Source organism: Athene noctua, chromosome 4 (genome assembly GCF_965140245.1).
Source record: "Athene noctua chromosome 4, bAthNoc1.hap1.1, whole genome shotgun sequence".
NCBI classification, from domain to species: domain Eukaryota; kingdom Metazoa; phylum Chordata; class Aves; order Strigiformes; family Strigidae; genus Athene; species Athene noctua.
Window position 1 is genome coordinate 82,870,605 of NC_134040.1, and position 17,276 is coordinate 82,887,880.

Below are 17,276 nucleotides of genomic sequence, written 5' to 3' on the forward strand. Positions count from 1 at the left end.
TTTAACAGAGCAAAGAATCAATTTGATACTAATATAGAATCTCCTATAGTGAAAAAATTTATTATCTATTCGACTAGTTTCAGCTTCAATTTATGAGACTGTCTTTCTAATCCACAGATAATCTGATGGAACCGTCCTTCTTGTGACCCTTTTAGACACTTGAGAATGTAAAGGCCATACAAAAGCTTCGGGAGAATCTATTTTAATTCAACAGTAAGAAAGTAGCATAAAGATACCTGACTAAGTTTGTGCTAAATCACTAATCAAACATTCAGGGTTTTCAGCCTGATTTACATCCTAATTATTCATATTGATGTCATGTTTTAGGATCACCTAAAACTAACTCTGGGGAGATGATTTTGACATTTATTATTCATGACTTTTTTTGGTATTTTATATTACATCTGATGGAGTTTCAGGGTTAGTCCCGACCATCTTGCAAATTCTTATAGTCTGGTTTGCCACTATACAAAATAAATATTTTTTTCTAACCTTATTTACATCTTGCAATTTGTCTCTACAAATTTTCTTGCCTAGAGACACAGAAATCACAGAACTATATACATCCCCAGAACAGGTAGATGCATAACAGTACTTCAGTTTCCTTAATGTTAAGCATACCAGAGATTAAAATAATTCAATGAATTTTTCTTAACAGCTTAATTTCTTCACTTTTAAACACAGATACATTGCCTAAAACAAACTCTATTTGAGCTATTTGTAAGTATTTATGATGCTATATAATTTTCTCTCACTGTTCTAACACTTTATTACAAACATCTACCTTATTTTCAAGCACTTTCTTTCAAACACTAGACAGTATGTTGTCTCTTCTGTTTGTTAGCATACACTTGATCCTTCAGCATTCAGACACCGTCTCTCTTGCTTTCTCTAAGCACATATAAATCTTTTTAAGAATATCACACATTCTTTTTCTATACCATAAATCATCATCAGTATAACTCTAGGCTGGCATTATACTTTCCTCCGTTGTTAAAGACCTGTGCCGTATCTTAACAGACACACTTTATTCTTAGCTGAATGCACTTGAGGATTATTCAATTTAGTAAAGGCTATCTGTGGATCCAAAGGATAAAATGTTTAACTTTGGACTATGTTTCTGCATCTTTTAACCACTCAAACATGTTTCTTAACAGTTAAATATTAAAATTATTAATTGATGCCTAAAGAAACCCTGAAAAATACTGCTGCCTTCAGCCTGCAGTCACTGAATGCCTCTTGGTCTGTGGACTAGTAGTCAGGTATTTGCAAGAGGCAAACAGAAATGGGGCAACTGCCAGAGCAACCGACAGTTAAATTTGATTTTCAGAGGTCTGAATTTCCACCGGAAAATTTTAGAGCCAGAAATTGAAAATGGTTGAAAAACTACAAGAGTTAGTATTTTCATATAGAGGACACGTGCCATATTTGAAGGTAATCCATCAAATCAGGTATCATTCAATTAGGTGACAAAAGAGTTGTACGTTGCACTGACGAATGCCCAGCTGTAAATTTAAGGTCTCTGCTTACCTCTCTGACATCTAAGAGACTTTAGTATCTTTCTTAAAAGGTCATGTTATGAATTATTTTAAGGTCAAGCAGCAGAAGAATTAGCTAATGGAAGGAACTATCTTGATTTTACTAACTACCTTGATTTTACTAACTATTTCTTGATTCTAGTAACTATCAGCTCCTTATGCTTCGTTACAGTTAGGAGGAGTCAGGCAGTCTCTCTAGAAGAGCCAGAAGAGCCTACAAGGTCAACAGACAGTATTGGTGGATAACCAAGACTAAAGAATAGAAAACGTGTAGTATGTTTTGCTGCTTTGGACATTGATTTCCATAGTTAATTAAGAACCATGCTTCAATATGCTGTAATTTTGTTCTTTCAGTTCTATCTTTTTTCACTGTGGTGTTCTTCCCTTTTTTCTTATCCTTAAGATCAAGCATACAAAAACCTTATCTCACTGCTTTAGTTGTCATCATCATTCACTTTTACATAATCTCTGGGGAACATAATTTGATTCCATTATGCACGACTGATGGAGTATTACTATCAAGAGCTAAAAGAGTATTGTTCTACTGACTTCGACTGAAAATTTCAGATTCTTATGCTCAGTGACTTTGCATGAGCCCTACTGACACACAGAAAGACATCTCCCATTTAAATTCATTCTATGGTTAAGTTTCCTACACCAAAGAGGCACTTAATACCCTTCATCGAAATTCACTCTGTAGGACAGGAAATATCTTTCATAGCAGGCGTAATTTTAATGCTACAGAAAAGATTTGTCTTTTTGTTTGTAACCAATCAAATTTATTTTTCCTTCTCAATCAACATCTCATATCCACCTACACAGCTGTCACATTAAACTTTGCCTTGGGAATTCAAATTAACAAACTGAAAAGCCATTTCCATTTTTACTTCTGTGCATGTGTTTTATCAGCATCAAAGTGAACTAAGTTTAATAGTAATAATGAGAAAAATGATCAGGTTAATGGTAACTGCTAGTTCTTATAATAATGGTTTAGATTTATCTCCTGTACAAAAATAATTTGCTTAATAACTGAAACTAGTTTGATAATAAAAATATTTACTGTAACTTTTAAACTTACTCTCTATAATAAAGATTCACTGTTATTGCAAAAGGAAGAAAAATATGACACACTGCATTCAAATCAGTTTTATTTCTCCAGGGAATGACATAAAAACTTGATGAAAACGGACGTTCATTAAAAGTTCCGATTAGTGTATACCAAAGGGAGAAATGAAAGAATTGAAGAAATCTTTCAACTTCAACACAGCCTATCCAACCTTACTATTCCTTATCTTTCTCACTGTATCTTCACACAGAGCCATATTTGCAGCTCAACACTGCATATTCCAATGGCTGTTCGGTTTACAACAGTCAACATACTCTATCTGTATTCAACTAGAGTTAATTACAACAGTAAAACCGACAGCTCTTAATTCCACAGTTACACCTCTTCTGTCTCTACGTCTTCTTAATAACTCTCGCCTCCCTAACTCTAGCAACAGTACTTCAATACCCTCCTCTCTAGTTCTTCTTCCTTGCCTCTCCAAGAATGTGAAACTACCCTGTACTTTTTTTAAAAAAAATAAATACCTGATAATTTCCACTGACTCTTATTATCTGTGACCCCATTTCTATCAGGAAATGGTTGCAAGAATAGACACCAGCAGCTTGGAACATCTTCTGCATGAGGAAAGAGTATAATTTTTCAACTTGGAAAGGAGAAAAGAAAGAGAAATCTATATGGAGAATTTTATAAAGCCCCAAATAGATGGAAAAAAAATTTTAAAAAAGGAGAAAGGACTATTCCACATGTCTTTATTTAGTAAAGTCACACAATACCAGAATTGTGCAAATTATAGGAAAAAAAAGAAAAAAAAAATCCTAGAGGAGTAACTTCTGAATACTACATGAAGTTATGACTGAAAATTGATTGCTATAGAATGCTGTGCCATAATATATACAAAAAAGGATTAAAAAGAAAAAATAATATATTCATCGGTGGCCAGGAACTATAAAACTCTGTATGCTAGATCTGGCCCCAAAATGCCCAAATCATTGATTATATTTGGATGTTTTGTTTTGTGCAATCCTTCTCTATCTTCTTAAAAGTCATTGCCGCACTTATACACATGGATGTATCCTGTGATGGTAACTTGAGAAGATGCTAAACTTTACTGCTAAATCCTAATGCATTTAGATATATGCTCTTTTATGTGGTAGAATTAGATATCTAACTAACAAATAGATGGTCTTACCAGGATTGCTCATGTGAACAAAGTTGTTCGTCTGTGTAAATTATGCAGTCATAGGGTCCTCAAAGATATTCAGACTCTTCCGAAGCAAAAGCCTTGCATTACTGCACAATGTCCAGCAAGTTGATAGCTGCACATAAGTTACTGCTTTAGTATCATTCAACAAAAGAAATTTCTGTTGAAATAAAATCTATTTCATACTCTTATTTGAAATAATTTTTGTTTGTGTAGCCTGCCATATTTATTCTACAGCAGTTACACATCCATTTCTGTGATAACTTTTCTATTTCACAGGGAAGTCCCAATATTGATACAATTCTACATAAGCCCCCAAATTATTATGTGTGTAAACTAAACTCAGTTGCCTGAAGCAGTGATCATCAGGCTGATGTGAGGATAAATACGATTTTTATATTACATCAAACTTCCTTCTCAATTGCAAATGTTATCAAGGTTCTATTGCTGCTGGGAAGGAAATCAAAATTGGTCAATTTAATGAAAACTAAAGTTCATATTTAAAAGACCAGCATATTCTTATGGATGATTAAATGCAACCTCAAATTAAGTTTATACTTAACTGTTATTCAGTATTGCTTCTCTGGAAATAAATATTAAAGCATTCTCTCTGCCAGAAAAACAAAACAAAACAAAAAAAAAAAAACAAACCCCACAAACCAAACCTAACAAAACAACCAAAACAAACCTGTCAATCTATGGCTAGCACTGAGCTGTAACGCAGAATGAATAAAAGCAAACCTTGCCTTTTGTTTTCTTCCTAGGCAATAAAAAATCTAAACCATAATGGATCACGTTACCCCATAGAATGTTGTGTTCATTTTTGAATGAAAACGTTACTGAAGACTCCACTAATTCAAGGCTGGCAAAAGATCCAAAGGGAAGCCAAAACCTTATGACAGACTAGACTGTTACACACAGCAGCATGAGCCATGAACTGCAGCTCGGGAGGTTCAGACTGGATGTTAGAGCAACTTCCCTTCTGTAACTGCCCAGAGAGATTATGTAATCCCAGTCCTTGGAGTGTTTAAACACTTGCATTAGACCAATACATGGAAGATCAGATCCAGTGTTGGGGAAAATCCTGTTTTAAGAGGAAGATTGGAGAATATGATCTTGAGAAGTCCTTTTCAACCAACATTTAAGATTTCTATGATTATTTCTCGAAGTTAACTTTCCAAAACAAGAGAAAGGGGAGCCAAACAACAAAAAACCTGAGTAACAGTCATGTTGTCAGTATAACACAGACCCCTCAAAGTTTCAGAGTATTGATGGCCTGAAGGTCACAAACGTGTATCTTATAACAACCACCATCATATCCAACCATGTTCCTTCACTGTTCTCTGTGAGGCTGCTCATGACACAATGACACGATGACTAGCGCGGGCACAGTTTTGGATTCCAGATCTATGTATTTGCTCCATACCTGAGACAACAGCCTCTTTCCTGGGTGTCATCTGAGTGACTGAGCAGGAAACAGTGAGCGTGCAAGCAAAGCTTATCAGCTCTGGGTCAGCTTGAGCATGGGCAACCAGGTTCCTTTGCACTAAATTTCTACTAATGGGAAAATTGTATTGGGATGCCAAGACAACGCCGGATTTGGATATATTATAGTTTAGATAGGTGAGATCTCTGTCTTGGCAGGGTGGAGCTATACTGTTGTGGACTAAGTGTTCCTGGAGCAAGAACAAAAGCAGTGATGCCATGCTGTGCTGGAGTTTGACTGGAGTTGCCTCTGTACTCAGCCAGCCCAGCGTCTCCACATGCTCTGGACCACACAACTGTTTCACCTCAAGCACTGCAGTGTAGAACTAGCTTGGACAAGTGAGTCTGAAGATCTATAAATCCTCATTTAATAAGGTCAAAAGAATATCAGAATTACGGGGGGTAGTTCTTACATGAAGGACTGTTTCTTAGTTTTTAAAAGCTTACTCATTTTTATTCACTATTCTGCAGCATGGAATTCAACAAGGTCTATGACAAAATATTTCCAAAGAGTAACTTTACCCAAGGTATAAGATACTACGGACTCGGTAAGATGCCCTCATCAACCATCATTAAAGAGCCTCAGAATAAATCAGATTCTGATTTGGGACTTCAGAAATGAAATAATGCCTCCTTGTTCTGAAGTGCTTGCTTAGTGTGGGTTTTTAAACACTCCAGAAAGTGTTAAATCTAACCCATTTCAGCTGGTCTGATCTGCCACTAAATGCAATATCAGTATTTTGGCCGTTAGAAAACATCACAGAAATAAAATTAAGTAAAAAAAATAATCAAAATGCTTTTTTTAAAAAAAAATTGTTTTACTGATGTAACATTGTACGTGCTGTATTATTACAGTGACTTCTACTGTGGTAACACTAAGATGTAGCAAACATCTGTTAGGACTAAAATTATTTGTTTAAAATATTATAAAAAATTTGGGCATACACCTAGTATGTAATCAGTAACATTGTATAGATTTTATTTAATGTAATTTTGCTTTAGAATATAATTTAAACAGAGTATCTGACACCTTTAAAAGTCCTCCTTAACCATGTCCTAATTATGCAGCTACAGCTCTGGAAAAAACAGCAGATCTTTATATCCGACTCATCTAGCAGACCAGGTAGAATCACCATCTAAAAGCAAGTGTAGAAATGCAATGGAAATTCATATTTTCTCATCAGAGGCATTAAAAATCCACTTTATAGAGAAACACAACATTGCATTTCAACATTTAGCAAGAAGTGACAATCTTGTCCTTGTCCTTACTACTACAAAGTGAAAAGAAGCAACCAAATGAAGCATGTACTACAGCATAGTAATATCTTGTTTTAAAATTCAATGCATCTTTTAAACTTTAAAGGATAAAGTGAATGTATTACTGTTTACCAGTCTGGCATACTTTTTTCTAATTCCTATATTTTCTAACACCATTTCCCAAATAAACAAATAAAGAATAATTACTATCAACATTGAAAGGATAAAGAAATATTAATTCTTTCATGCATAACTGTCAAAATCTGTCAAGATTTCATGTCATTTGTGAAATCTGTGTGTAACCAAAACCAGCTCAATAGTACTGAGCCATGAAATGAAACCTTAGAGAATTCTTTTTGAAAGTGGCAATGAACAACCTCACTGAAAGGATTCTTTCAGCCAGCTGCTTTAATGTCGTTAGCCAACTTCCCAGTTTAAAGACAGTCTATGCCAACGAAAAGATATCACTTTCATGCCTGAGTCAAACAAAATATGTCATGAACAAAAGTTTTGTTTATTTTTAATCTCAGCTGGTTTGGGGGTTTACTCTTTCCATTCTCAAGCAGCCAACAAGATTTGTTTTAGGTAACAGATTTGTTTAAATGGTGGCAGTTTGTGAAAAGCAAAAAACATTAAAAATAAATTGTGGCTATAGAAAAGAAAACAGAACGATGATACTATATAAAATGCATACTATCTATTACACAAAAAACTTTTAATCTGAAATATAATAGCTGTCATACTTTTTAAAAAAAATGTAGCAATTAATAATCACTGAGTTTTGACTTGGCAGTTTTCAGGTAAAGCTATTTATCTTTAACTCTCTCTTCCCAAGAAAACGTGCCCAAATTTAGAAATAATGAACAAATAAATGTGTTTCCGAAACTTTAATGAATACAATGATTTTGACACAATATCAGTTAGGGTATGATATAACACCTGGAGAATTGACAGAATCACAGAACGGTTGAGATTGGAAGGGACCTCTTGAGATCATCTAATCCAACCCCTCTGCTCAAGCAACCTGCTAGAGCAAGTTGCCGAGAACCATGACCAGTCAAGTTTTTCATATCTTTACAGATGGAGAGACTACAGCCCCCCTGGGCAACCTGTTCCAGAGTTTGACCACCCTCACAGTAAGAAGCATCTTCTTGTCTTCAGACTGAATTTCCTGGTTTTCAATTTGGGCCCATTGCCTCTTGACCTGTCAGAGGACACTACTAAGAAAGTCTGTCTCCTGCTTCATTTCCTCCTATCAGGTATCTATACATATTGATAAGATCCCCCCGAGTCTTCTCTTCTACAGGTTAAACAGTTCCATCTCTCTCAGCCTGTCCTCACATGAGAGATGCTCCAGTCCCTTCATAATTTTTGTGGCCCCTTGCTGGACTTGCTCAAGTAAGCCTACGTCTTCCCTGCACAGGTGGGCCCAGAACTGGACACAGTATGAATGTTGCATTTACTCTGCAAAATATGATCATAACCTTGAATTTAAACTCGCAATGGCTATCTACAGAGCAAATAAGGTATCACAGGTAGCAAAATTGTTGCCAGGTAAATGAACGAAGCAAGATACAACAATGGTGTTCTCTTTGGCTAGTAAATGACAAAGACAACGGTAGATGGGAAAGCCAGAGGAAGGGCAGGATCTAAGGAACATAACTTCAGGGAGAGAACAAGGGAGTAGCTATGATCATCAAACTCTAAGATCTGGCCATTACTTAGAGTTGGGAAAGGTTTTTTTCCCCTCATTCTCCTCAGAGGAAGGTATCTGTGATGAAATGACTGTATTTTAATAGTGGTTAACGTTGACTCCAGTTTTCATTTAATGAGCAAAACTGATCAGAAGCAGGGTTTAAAGAAACCAGATAGTATACGACTTTTTCTTATAGATTATTCACTGTAACATGAAGACATATTCACAAAGAAATTCATTTAACCTGCTCTGACTCAGAAAGAATAAACGAGTAAAAGTAGATCTCAGAGTCTTTCTGTGAGGATATGATGTCAGAACAAATAGGACTGGCTTATTTGTTTAAAGAAGTAGTAAACTGTTTTTAAAAAAAAACAAAACCCAAAGACTACTGGAGGACAAATCATCTCCATGCATGATTAGTAAATGCTTGTCAGTTAAAAGAAATCAAATAATTTTTAACATCACATTTTTAACTTTCATAACAAAGAGTGAAAGAGAAGAAAATTAGCTTCTGTTAGTGAAAAGATAACATCGAAAGGAAAAATATTAAGATTAGTAACCAGGCATAAGAGTAACAAAGGAGGTAACAAGGTACATATTAGTGAAAAGCAATGTCAAATTACTTGTCAGTAAATAGCAATAACATTGAGTATTTATTTAAACATATACTAAGTAAGCCAAAAATACAATACCTGCCTAAAGTTCAATGATATTCACCGTCAGAGCAATTTCATTTAACAGCACACTGTGACTCAGCTTGCTTTTTTTCTGTTCATCACCACTTTGAAGGATACTCAGAAGAAGAATAATGTGTGATTCTGCAACAAACTGAGCCTGACTGCTTCCGTGTATGTAACTCTGTAAAATAAAAATGAAAAACAATCCTCTTAACAACAAAGAATTCCACTGAAAATGGAACAACTGGATAGGTGAGAATCAAAATAAAACCTGTTCTTCAGAAAAATATACAGTAACAGCTACAGGTGAACAGCACAGCATGTGTATGTATGTTTAGTAAAAAACGAGGGTTAAAACCAGAATATTTAGGCAAAGCACATATATACAGTGAAGGTAATGTTTCATATACAAGTGCATTATGCTGGACTTCTTTTCACACTGCTGCTGGTGTGGAATAAAGAACATGCATTTAGTTGCTCAGGAGATATGATTTTGAGAAGGGAGGTGATGAAGTCAAGGACATACCTCAGCAGGGTTCTGACGGAAGTTAAAACTGAACCCTGCCTTTAAAAATATCAATCTATTTTAGTCTTACTCAGATTGAGTGGTTTCTTCACACAAAGTCTATTCTATCTTTCTCCATGAAGGTACAACCGTGCCCATAAAAAAAATCCTAATTCATAAAATGTCTTGTTCATATTGGATTGTAGCAAATGCAATCACAGGTGTTAATACTAAACGCAAATCTTTTCCCCAAAATAATTATTCTTAATGGGCTCATTCTGTACATTTATTATTAAGGACTGTCCTGGTTTGAGGGACTTGCAGGGTTTTTGGTAGCAGGGGAGCGGGGTACAGCGGTGGCCCCCTGTGAGAAGCTTCTCGAAGGTCCCCCGGCTCCAAGTTGGACCCGCCTTTGCACCAAGGCTGAGCCGGTTAGTAATGGTGGCTGCGCCTCTGCAATAACTTATTTAAGAAGGAGAATCTGAGAGGAGCTGTGGGAGTTGTGAGGAGGAGTTGCAAGTAGAACATCTGTGCAAACGCCAAGGTCAGCAGAAGACAGGAGGAGGAAGCGGGTGAGGTGTGCGGGAGCAGAGACTCTCCTGTACCCCGCGGTGAGATGGCAGGGCCGCTCCCCCACCACCCATGGAGCTCTGTGGTGGAGCAGATGCCGACTCATGGCCTGAGAGAGTCCCACACTGATTCAAGTGACTACACCTGAAGAAGACCAAGACCCTGTGAGAAGGCGGCCCCGCTGTTGTAGTTGGGCGCTGGGAGGATTGCAACACGCAGGGGTGACGCACACAGCGGGAGTGACTCATGTCGGAGAGAGTGTGTGGAGGACTGTCATCTGTGAGAGGGGGACCCCGCTGGAACAGGGGAGGAATGCCAGGAGTTCCCCCCACCCCGAGGAGGAAGAAGTGGTGGGACTGACTGCACCCCCCCTTCTTGTAGATATCAGGAGCAAGGCTGAGCCCAGGAAGTAGGGAGGGATGGGGTAAGGTGTTTTAAAGATGTGATAATGCTTCTCATGGTCCTACTCTGTCCCTTAAGTGTTGCTGATGATAGTGTCTCTATTAAATTTATGTCTTTTTTTTTCTTCACCTAACGAGTCTGTCTTTTGCTTGTCACCATAATGGATGAATCATCCCTTCCCGTACTTATCTCCGTTCCTGAATCTCTGCTCTCCTTCCCAGCACTGGGGGGAAGGGGTTAATGAGAGACAGAGCGGTGCTCAGTTGCCTCTGAGCTCAAACCACCAAGCCTTTTGCTTTATTTTCTCTTTCTCAGTGCTGGGGGGAAGGGGAGAGTGAGCAGCTGCGTGGTGCTCAGTTGCCCTCTGAGCTCAAACCATGACAAGGACATAGAGCATATTATTCAGAAGTTAATACTTTTTATTGTTAACTAGCTATGATAGCAAAAAAAAGGAAGCAAAAATCTGCAAACATGCACAAAATGAGGGAGATTGTCTGTTCTCCTGCTACCTCAGTTATGAACATTGAGTATAGCTTGTCATACTATTCTATGTGAAATTAAGTATCTCCATGTTCTCAAAGTATTATTTATCTGTATTTTTCTTAGGCATAGATGCAATTTTCAACCCAATTAAACAGAACAAAAAATTGTTCTCTCCTATTAAGGTAAAGAAAAAGGAAACTTTTTGCACTCTCTTTACGAATTCAGGTTGTTTTTTTTGTTGAACTTATATGTTTTGCTTTAATTTATCTTAATTCTGCCTGAATAACATCCTTGTCAAGATTTAGAATAACCCTGATTTTATTTACTCTGATGCTTCAGCGTACAAAACAATGCCTTCATCTGCACTGGTTACACTTTGGTTGATGCACTGTCAAAACATGCAGTTCGTAAGATATGATATAAAGTTTTTACTCGGTAGATGGTTATCTCCTGTTTTCAAAATTCAGTTATATTATGCTCATTCAAATAGCCAATTCAAAGCTAAAGCAGGCAAGAACTTGATGCATCTAAAGATTCCATCTCTCTAAGAAGACTTAGTTTTTCTCTTTAACAAGATAAAAATCATTGATCTCATAAGAATATCTCATTGCAGTATGATATGACAACGAGCCGATCTGCATTTCTTGATTTTTTTGCAGGGTTCCTTATAAATCTCACTAAGGCTTTATAGACACACACACACACATATACATAAAATGAAGGAAAAAAATAGAGGAGTATTTCACATTAACAAAAATTAATGACGAAGTTAAAATGCTTAATGGATCGCGTACTATGACTCAGCTGTGACTACAGTCCTGCAAATAGCGACCCTCTGTCATCACTTCTCATGCAGCTAAAGCAATATATATATATATATATATATATGTAGGTATACATATGCACTTGCAGGACGTGGATGCAAGTGTGCCTAACGTTAAACATCTACTTCTTACAACCATAGCACCAAGTTACAGTATAAATTTTACAATGATCACAATACGTACTGTATTTGTTAATACAATGAGAACTGAAATAAAAGACAAGGCTTTCATCAGAAAACTGTAGCAGGGTCTAGTACAACTATTTAGTTATTAAATACCCACATGCATTCATACATAATCACTACTACTCTTTCTCTACACACATGCTGAATTGTATAAAATTGCACATTGGGAATTAAAGAAATACAATCTATGTTGAAGAGACGTTATTATCACTGATTAATAAAAATTGGTTGTCACATGTCTCCTAAGACTATAATGCCTTCTGTATTTGTAAAATATTTAGATGAGAGGTGTCATTTTTATTGATACATTTTATACTTTGTTAAAGTAAATTATTTTTCTCTTTCTCTTTACGGTAGCAACTTAATTCACCGTAATACTATTGAAGGAACAGAATCTAAAGTATGTACATAAACATATACACATGCAGAGGCTATATAGAGAAATCATTCTTTTCCTCAAAATAGTTCACTAACATTAAATCGCTTAGATTTCATCTTAAGAGGGAGGAAGAGTCTCACTCCCCAAAAAAGCAAATTTTATGCTACTGCTTCCGATGACAGAAATCTGTCCCACACTAGGGAGGAATCACATTTTAGGTGCTAGTCTTCATCACCCAGCATAGTAACTTTATTTAAAAAGCTTAAGTTTGTGTGATTTCTGGTTTCACTTGGGAATATCAAAGAACTACAAATAATTTTCTTAACGAAACATGCTAGTTTCATTACTACCTACCTGTCAAACCCATACATTTTTAAAATGCCAGCAAATATGCTCTCAACTCTTGAAAATTTCAAGCATGCTTTTTCATCAGTTACTCACACCTGAAAAACTGACTGAAAATTTCTCTCTCAATCTGAGGATGATCAGAGCTCTCAACAGGTAAACTCAATTTGCAATGCCGTACATGTAGAGTAGTTACAGTGCAAAGCTGACACACAACAAAGACTAGAAATTATAAAAACTAATTAGATCATTAATGTTTGTTTAATCATATTCTAATTTTAAAAAATGAAGTCCTGTCAACTTGAGAAAGCAAGTTTTTATATGTACAGCAGTGGTACGGTGATTTGATATAATACTGCCAGGGTAGGTATCACAATGAGATAACAAGGATACGGTTATTGGAAAGACATTCTCAGAAATCTTTGCCTGCCTGTTTGTTAAATTCCTTATGTAATTAGTTCTAATGCATGACACAAAATACGTATACTTGTCTCAGGATTTTTTCATTTGAGGTTTTTCCAGGAGCTGTTTGAGAAACTTTCAAGGTATGAAATGCATCACCAGAACAGTGTCTCAAAATATGAAGTCCTTAAGAAGACAAAATCATGAAAACAAAGATACTCTCATTTTCACTATTAAGTGACAGATAAGAGTCCTAGCTACCACCTCATAGTCAGTATGAAGAAAAAATTACGGTCTAGATACAGTTTACTTGCAAATGCTGAAACTTGGCCCAGCCAAAATCAAACAAACTAAAACCTGAAAGAAACAAAACCTGCCTAGAAGACATAAATCAGAGACTTTAATTTGAAAACTAAATGATGAATATGAATTTCTGGCTAAACGTCTTATAGGGATTAATACCGTAACTATATTTCTTCAAATGTGAGTTGCTAAAGGCATAGCCTTGCTTGCAAGGAAGTGGATGTTCTTTGATATAGTTCTGGAAACATTATGTGTATATTAAAAATCTAATAGGAGACAATTGTTACCTACTGCTCTGTCCCCAGAAGGCAGACAGAAATGGATAAAGGCAAAGTAAGCAGCCATGTCAAACACAAAAAACAGGCTTCAATTTTGTTTGAGAGGGCAAGAGATCTCAGGTTAATTTAGAGAAAGTGTGCTAGCTGAAAGACAGTTAGTTAAAATGTTAAATAAGGCAGACGTTTACTGTCCAGTATTGCCTTAAAAAAAAAATAAAATAAAATGCAACTGTTAATTGTTCTATTACAAATGTCCTTAGGTAGATTATTTTTTTAAAGTTACCTAGTAATAAATCTAACTCTGTGTGATCAATAGGCTCCTCAAACTGCTTCCCCAAGACATTGTTCTCCAAATACTCAAAACACGAGCACCATGCATCTCCTCTATAGTTGTGCGTCAGTCAGAGCGATGGGAGTGAAGTTGTCAAGAAAGTGAAAGACTTCCAGTGATGAAGGATAACCAAAATAATTTGCATTTGACAATGTTAATCACCTGAATTTATGATGGTGCCTCACCCCATTTCTAATGAGGAATGGATCTTAACCACTTTACAAAGGAATTACAGACCGTGTTTTTTGCACGATGAACTTTCAGACCTATGTCCTAAATAAGACAGAAATCAGAGTAGAAGTCTTCGAAAGACGAGTAATTAATGTAAAGATGATGGCAAACAGCTTTTCTTTAAGGGAGAATAGTGAGAACCGTGTGGCATTTGTCCTTGTGTCTTTCCCTACAGGCATATGATGACACTGTAAAACCAAAGTATAGATTATATTTGTATGTGAACATTTATGCAAAGGTACCCACTTACACCAGTTCTGCACACTGCAACGGCCACTGACTCATCAGATTTTCAAATTCATGGCCATCTGTGGCTCATACTTACCTAAAATAGAATATATCCAAAGCCAAGATTTTTTAAAGTCATTTTGACAAATTAGCTTTTCAACAGTTCACAACCAGTTTTCTCTACCCCTTTCTGAGGTTCCTCAGTAGCTTTTAATTGGGTAAATTTTTTGAAATTGTATCCATATAACCAAAATAAAGGATGTTGTCACATGTGAGGTTTATTTTCATACTTCTTTCCCTCTATAAGAAGGTTACTGAATGACCTAAATGCAAGGGGCATATCATAATGAAATTTTATATGAGGCTATAAACTATTAAGGGACTGAGAAATAAGATTTCTTGTTTTACTATTGTTTCTGCTTTTGACACTGAATCAATTTAAGATTTGGAAGCTCTGTGAAGTCTATCAAGCTGCGAATGCTCTAGGCAAATGCTTTAAATAAATTCATGAATAAACTCGGTATTTCTCTTTCATTTTAGAATCATTAAGAGGGAGGACCATGTAAGAGGTAAAGCTAAAGTCTGTCAGAAGAGACGGAACCACAGTCTGAGCAGAAGAGGTGTACAGACACACAATACCTGTGGCCACACAACGAATGCAGCAGCAAATGCCGTGTTGGTACGACTAATAGGGGAATCAAAGCATAAGTGACTGACACTTTCAGCCAGGTCCTTTTCCAGCTTTAACATTCTCCTATCTTAGGTCTGATTCCACAAAAGCAATTTGAATTGCTAACTGGGATAATCCTGTCCCCAAATCAGGCCATTTTCTTTGGCAGTGACAAACAATTGTTCAGTGCATGCATATTTCTACAAAGCTTTGTTAAATATTTATCTGTTATCTGTAAACTCATTAAATATTTAGTGTCATTGAACGGCAGATGGTACATATATATAATCCCTCACGAGGATAGTCAAGGATAACAACAATGTAATATATTTTTAAATTTCCCTAAATACAGCATATGCTTGGTGTTTCAGGACTGATAGTTGCCATGGTTCAGTGAAATACTTAAGTGTAATCTGTACTCTTTCCTTCCTTTCTGTTAATACAATGTGAATAAAACAGAAATAAAGTAACTGGAAATAAGGCCTCTGTGAGTTATATGTTAACTCTGAAGGCAATACAATTAAATTGTGGAGTACCCAAGATCAAAATTGAAACAGGATTTCAGGTGGTCCAGTACTCTAAAATAAACATCATAATGTTTATTTTTTATGAGTATGTGAATGACGGATGCTGGGGTGGAGTGACCAGATTAAACAGAGTTGGGTTTAGTAACAGCCTGCCAAACAAAGCTACTCCATGAAATATTATCATTTTGTCTAACTAAGAAACAACTCGTCCTGAGTATACAAGACATGACAAACATCTAGTACAGTGTATTGGAAAAAAATCAAAAGCAGACAATTTTGATAATAATCATTCTTTCTAACGATAAACTGAATTTGGATTGCATACTGAAGAAACCTCTAGATGGAGACTACCCCCTGGAGGAGAAAGGGGCCCAAATTCAAGCTAATATATGTGGAAAGAAGTGAAGCAACACACTAGATAACTGTCCCCAAAGAGACAGAGTTACGAACTTTGTACCAATAATTCATTAACATTCAGGGTGAAATTCATCAGAGAGAGGAACATTACAGAAGGCCATGGATTACTTAATTATGATCAAGCCTTCAGAAGGGTCTATTTCAATTACAGTCCATCAATTTTGCCAAGAACATGTATTAGCTATAAGAATTTGTTCTTTTCTCATTTTAGAGGGGAAAAAAAGAACCTCACAACATTCTTTATCACACCAGAGTTTTGTATGTTTTCAAATTAATGTCCAGGAGGAGCATGACTTTCATCAGTAATGTGTTTAAAAACCAAAAGTTCTAAAACATTCTCTCACGATACTATTTATACCCCTTACCATTGTAAGTGTGAATTCAGAAAAAAGTTAAACATGTTACAGAGAAAAAACCAGTTCATTCAGTAAAACACCAAACACCACGTTACGTTAATTTAATGTTTTATTGTGTTTCATGATCATACGCATATTTCTCCAGACAAGTTTCTTTCCATGTCAACTACGTAGCATTTCACAAGCAGCACCCTGCACAGCAAGAATTAGATCTTATGCAGGTCAAAAAATCTAGCTTTCAGATTACTGACTCTTTTACACCTGTTTAAATATTGTTTTCTAAAGAACAACATAGTTTCACATAACTTCACTTGAAGCAACGCTCTCCACATATGTTTACTTGGTTGCTACGTAGTAGTATCTGTTCAGTTCATACGGGCAGATCAAAGTTTTAATTTGCTTAAGAACCCAACAGGGGACTTCATATGAAGTTATTAGCCTAGCAGATCTGTGAAAATCTGAATATAGAAACCTAATGCAATTCCCTGTTTTCTTTCCGACATAGAGGGTACTGTTATCTGCTGTGGAGAGTACATGTACAGTAGCTTATTCTCCCTGTAGCAGCCAGCCCTCAAAAGCCTTTATTATGATCACTGATGTGAAAAACACGAGATGATGCTCTTTTAGGCCTAAGCTGTTCACATCTATCAGAATGGCTATTGATTTAGAACAGTTGTTCATGTATGGACGTGATTTAGCAAATAATTTTAATTTTTTTTTTTTTTTTTTTTTTTTTTTTTTTTAGACAGGGGATGTAATGTGGGTATGAGTTTATTTAAAGATCTGAACAGCGAAACTGAGTATATATTTATATATACTTCAAATACAATTAGATATGATAATATATGAAGTAACATCTCAAAAAACAAAGAAATATAAAAAGTCTTGACTCCAGTTCATCTACTAAACAGCTCAGAAAC

At 36.0% G+C, this 17,276-nt stretch overlaps 1 protein-coding gene across 1 annotated transcript in view; it reads right to left on the bottom strand.

The window, feature by feature from the left end:
- TUSC3 (tumor suppressor candidate 3) overlaps positions 1–17,276 on the bottom strand; it is a 142,795-nt gene that overhangs the window by 16,858 nt on the left and 108,661 nt on the right. Inside the window, exon 7 of the mRNA XM_074904116.1 lies at positions 9,038–9,101. Coding sequence (XP_074760217.1) covers positions 9,038–9,101 — 64 coding nt within the window. The remainder of the gene's footprint in view (positions 1–9,037; positions 9,102–17,276) is intronic.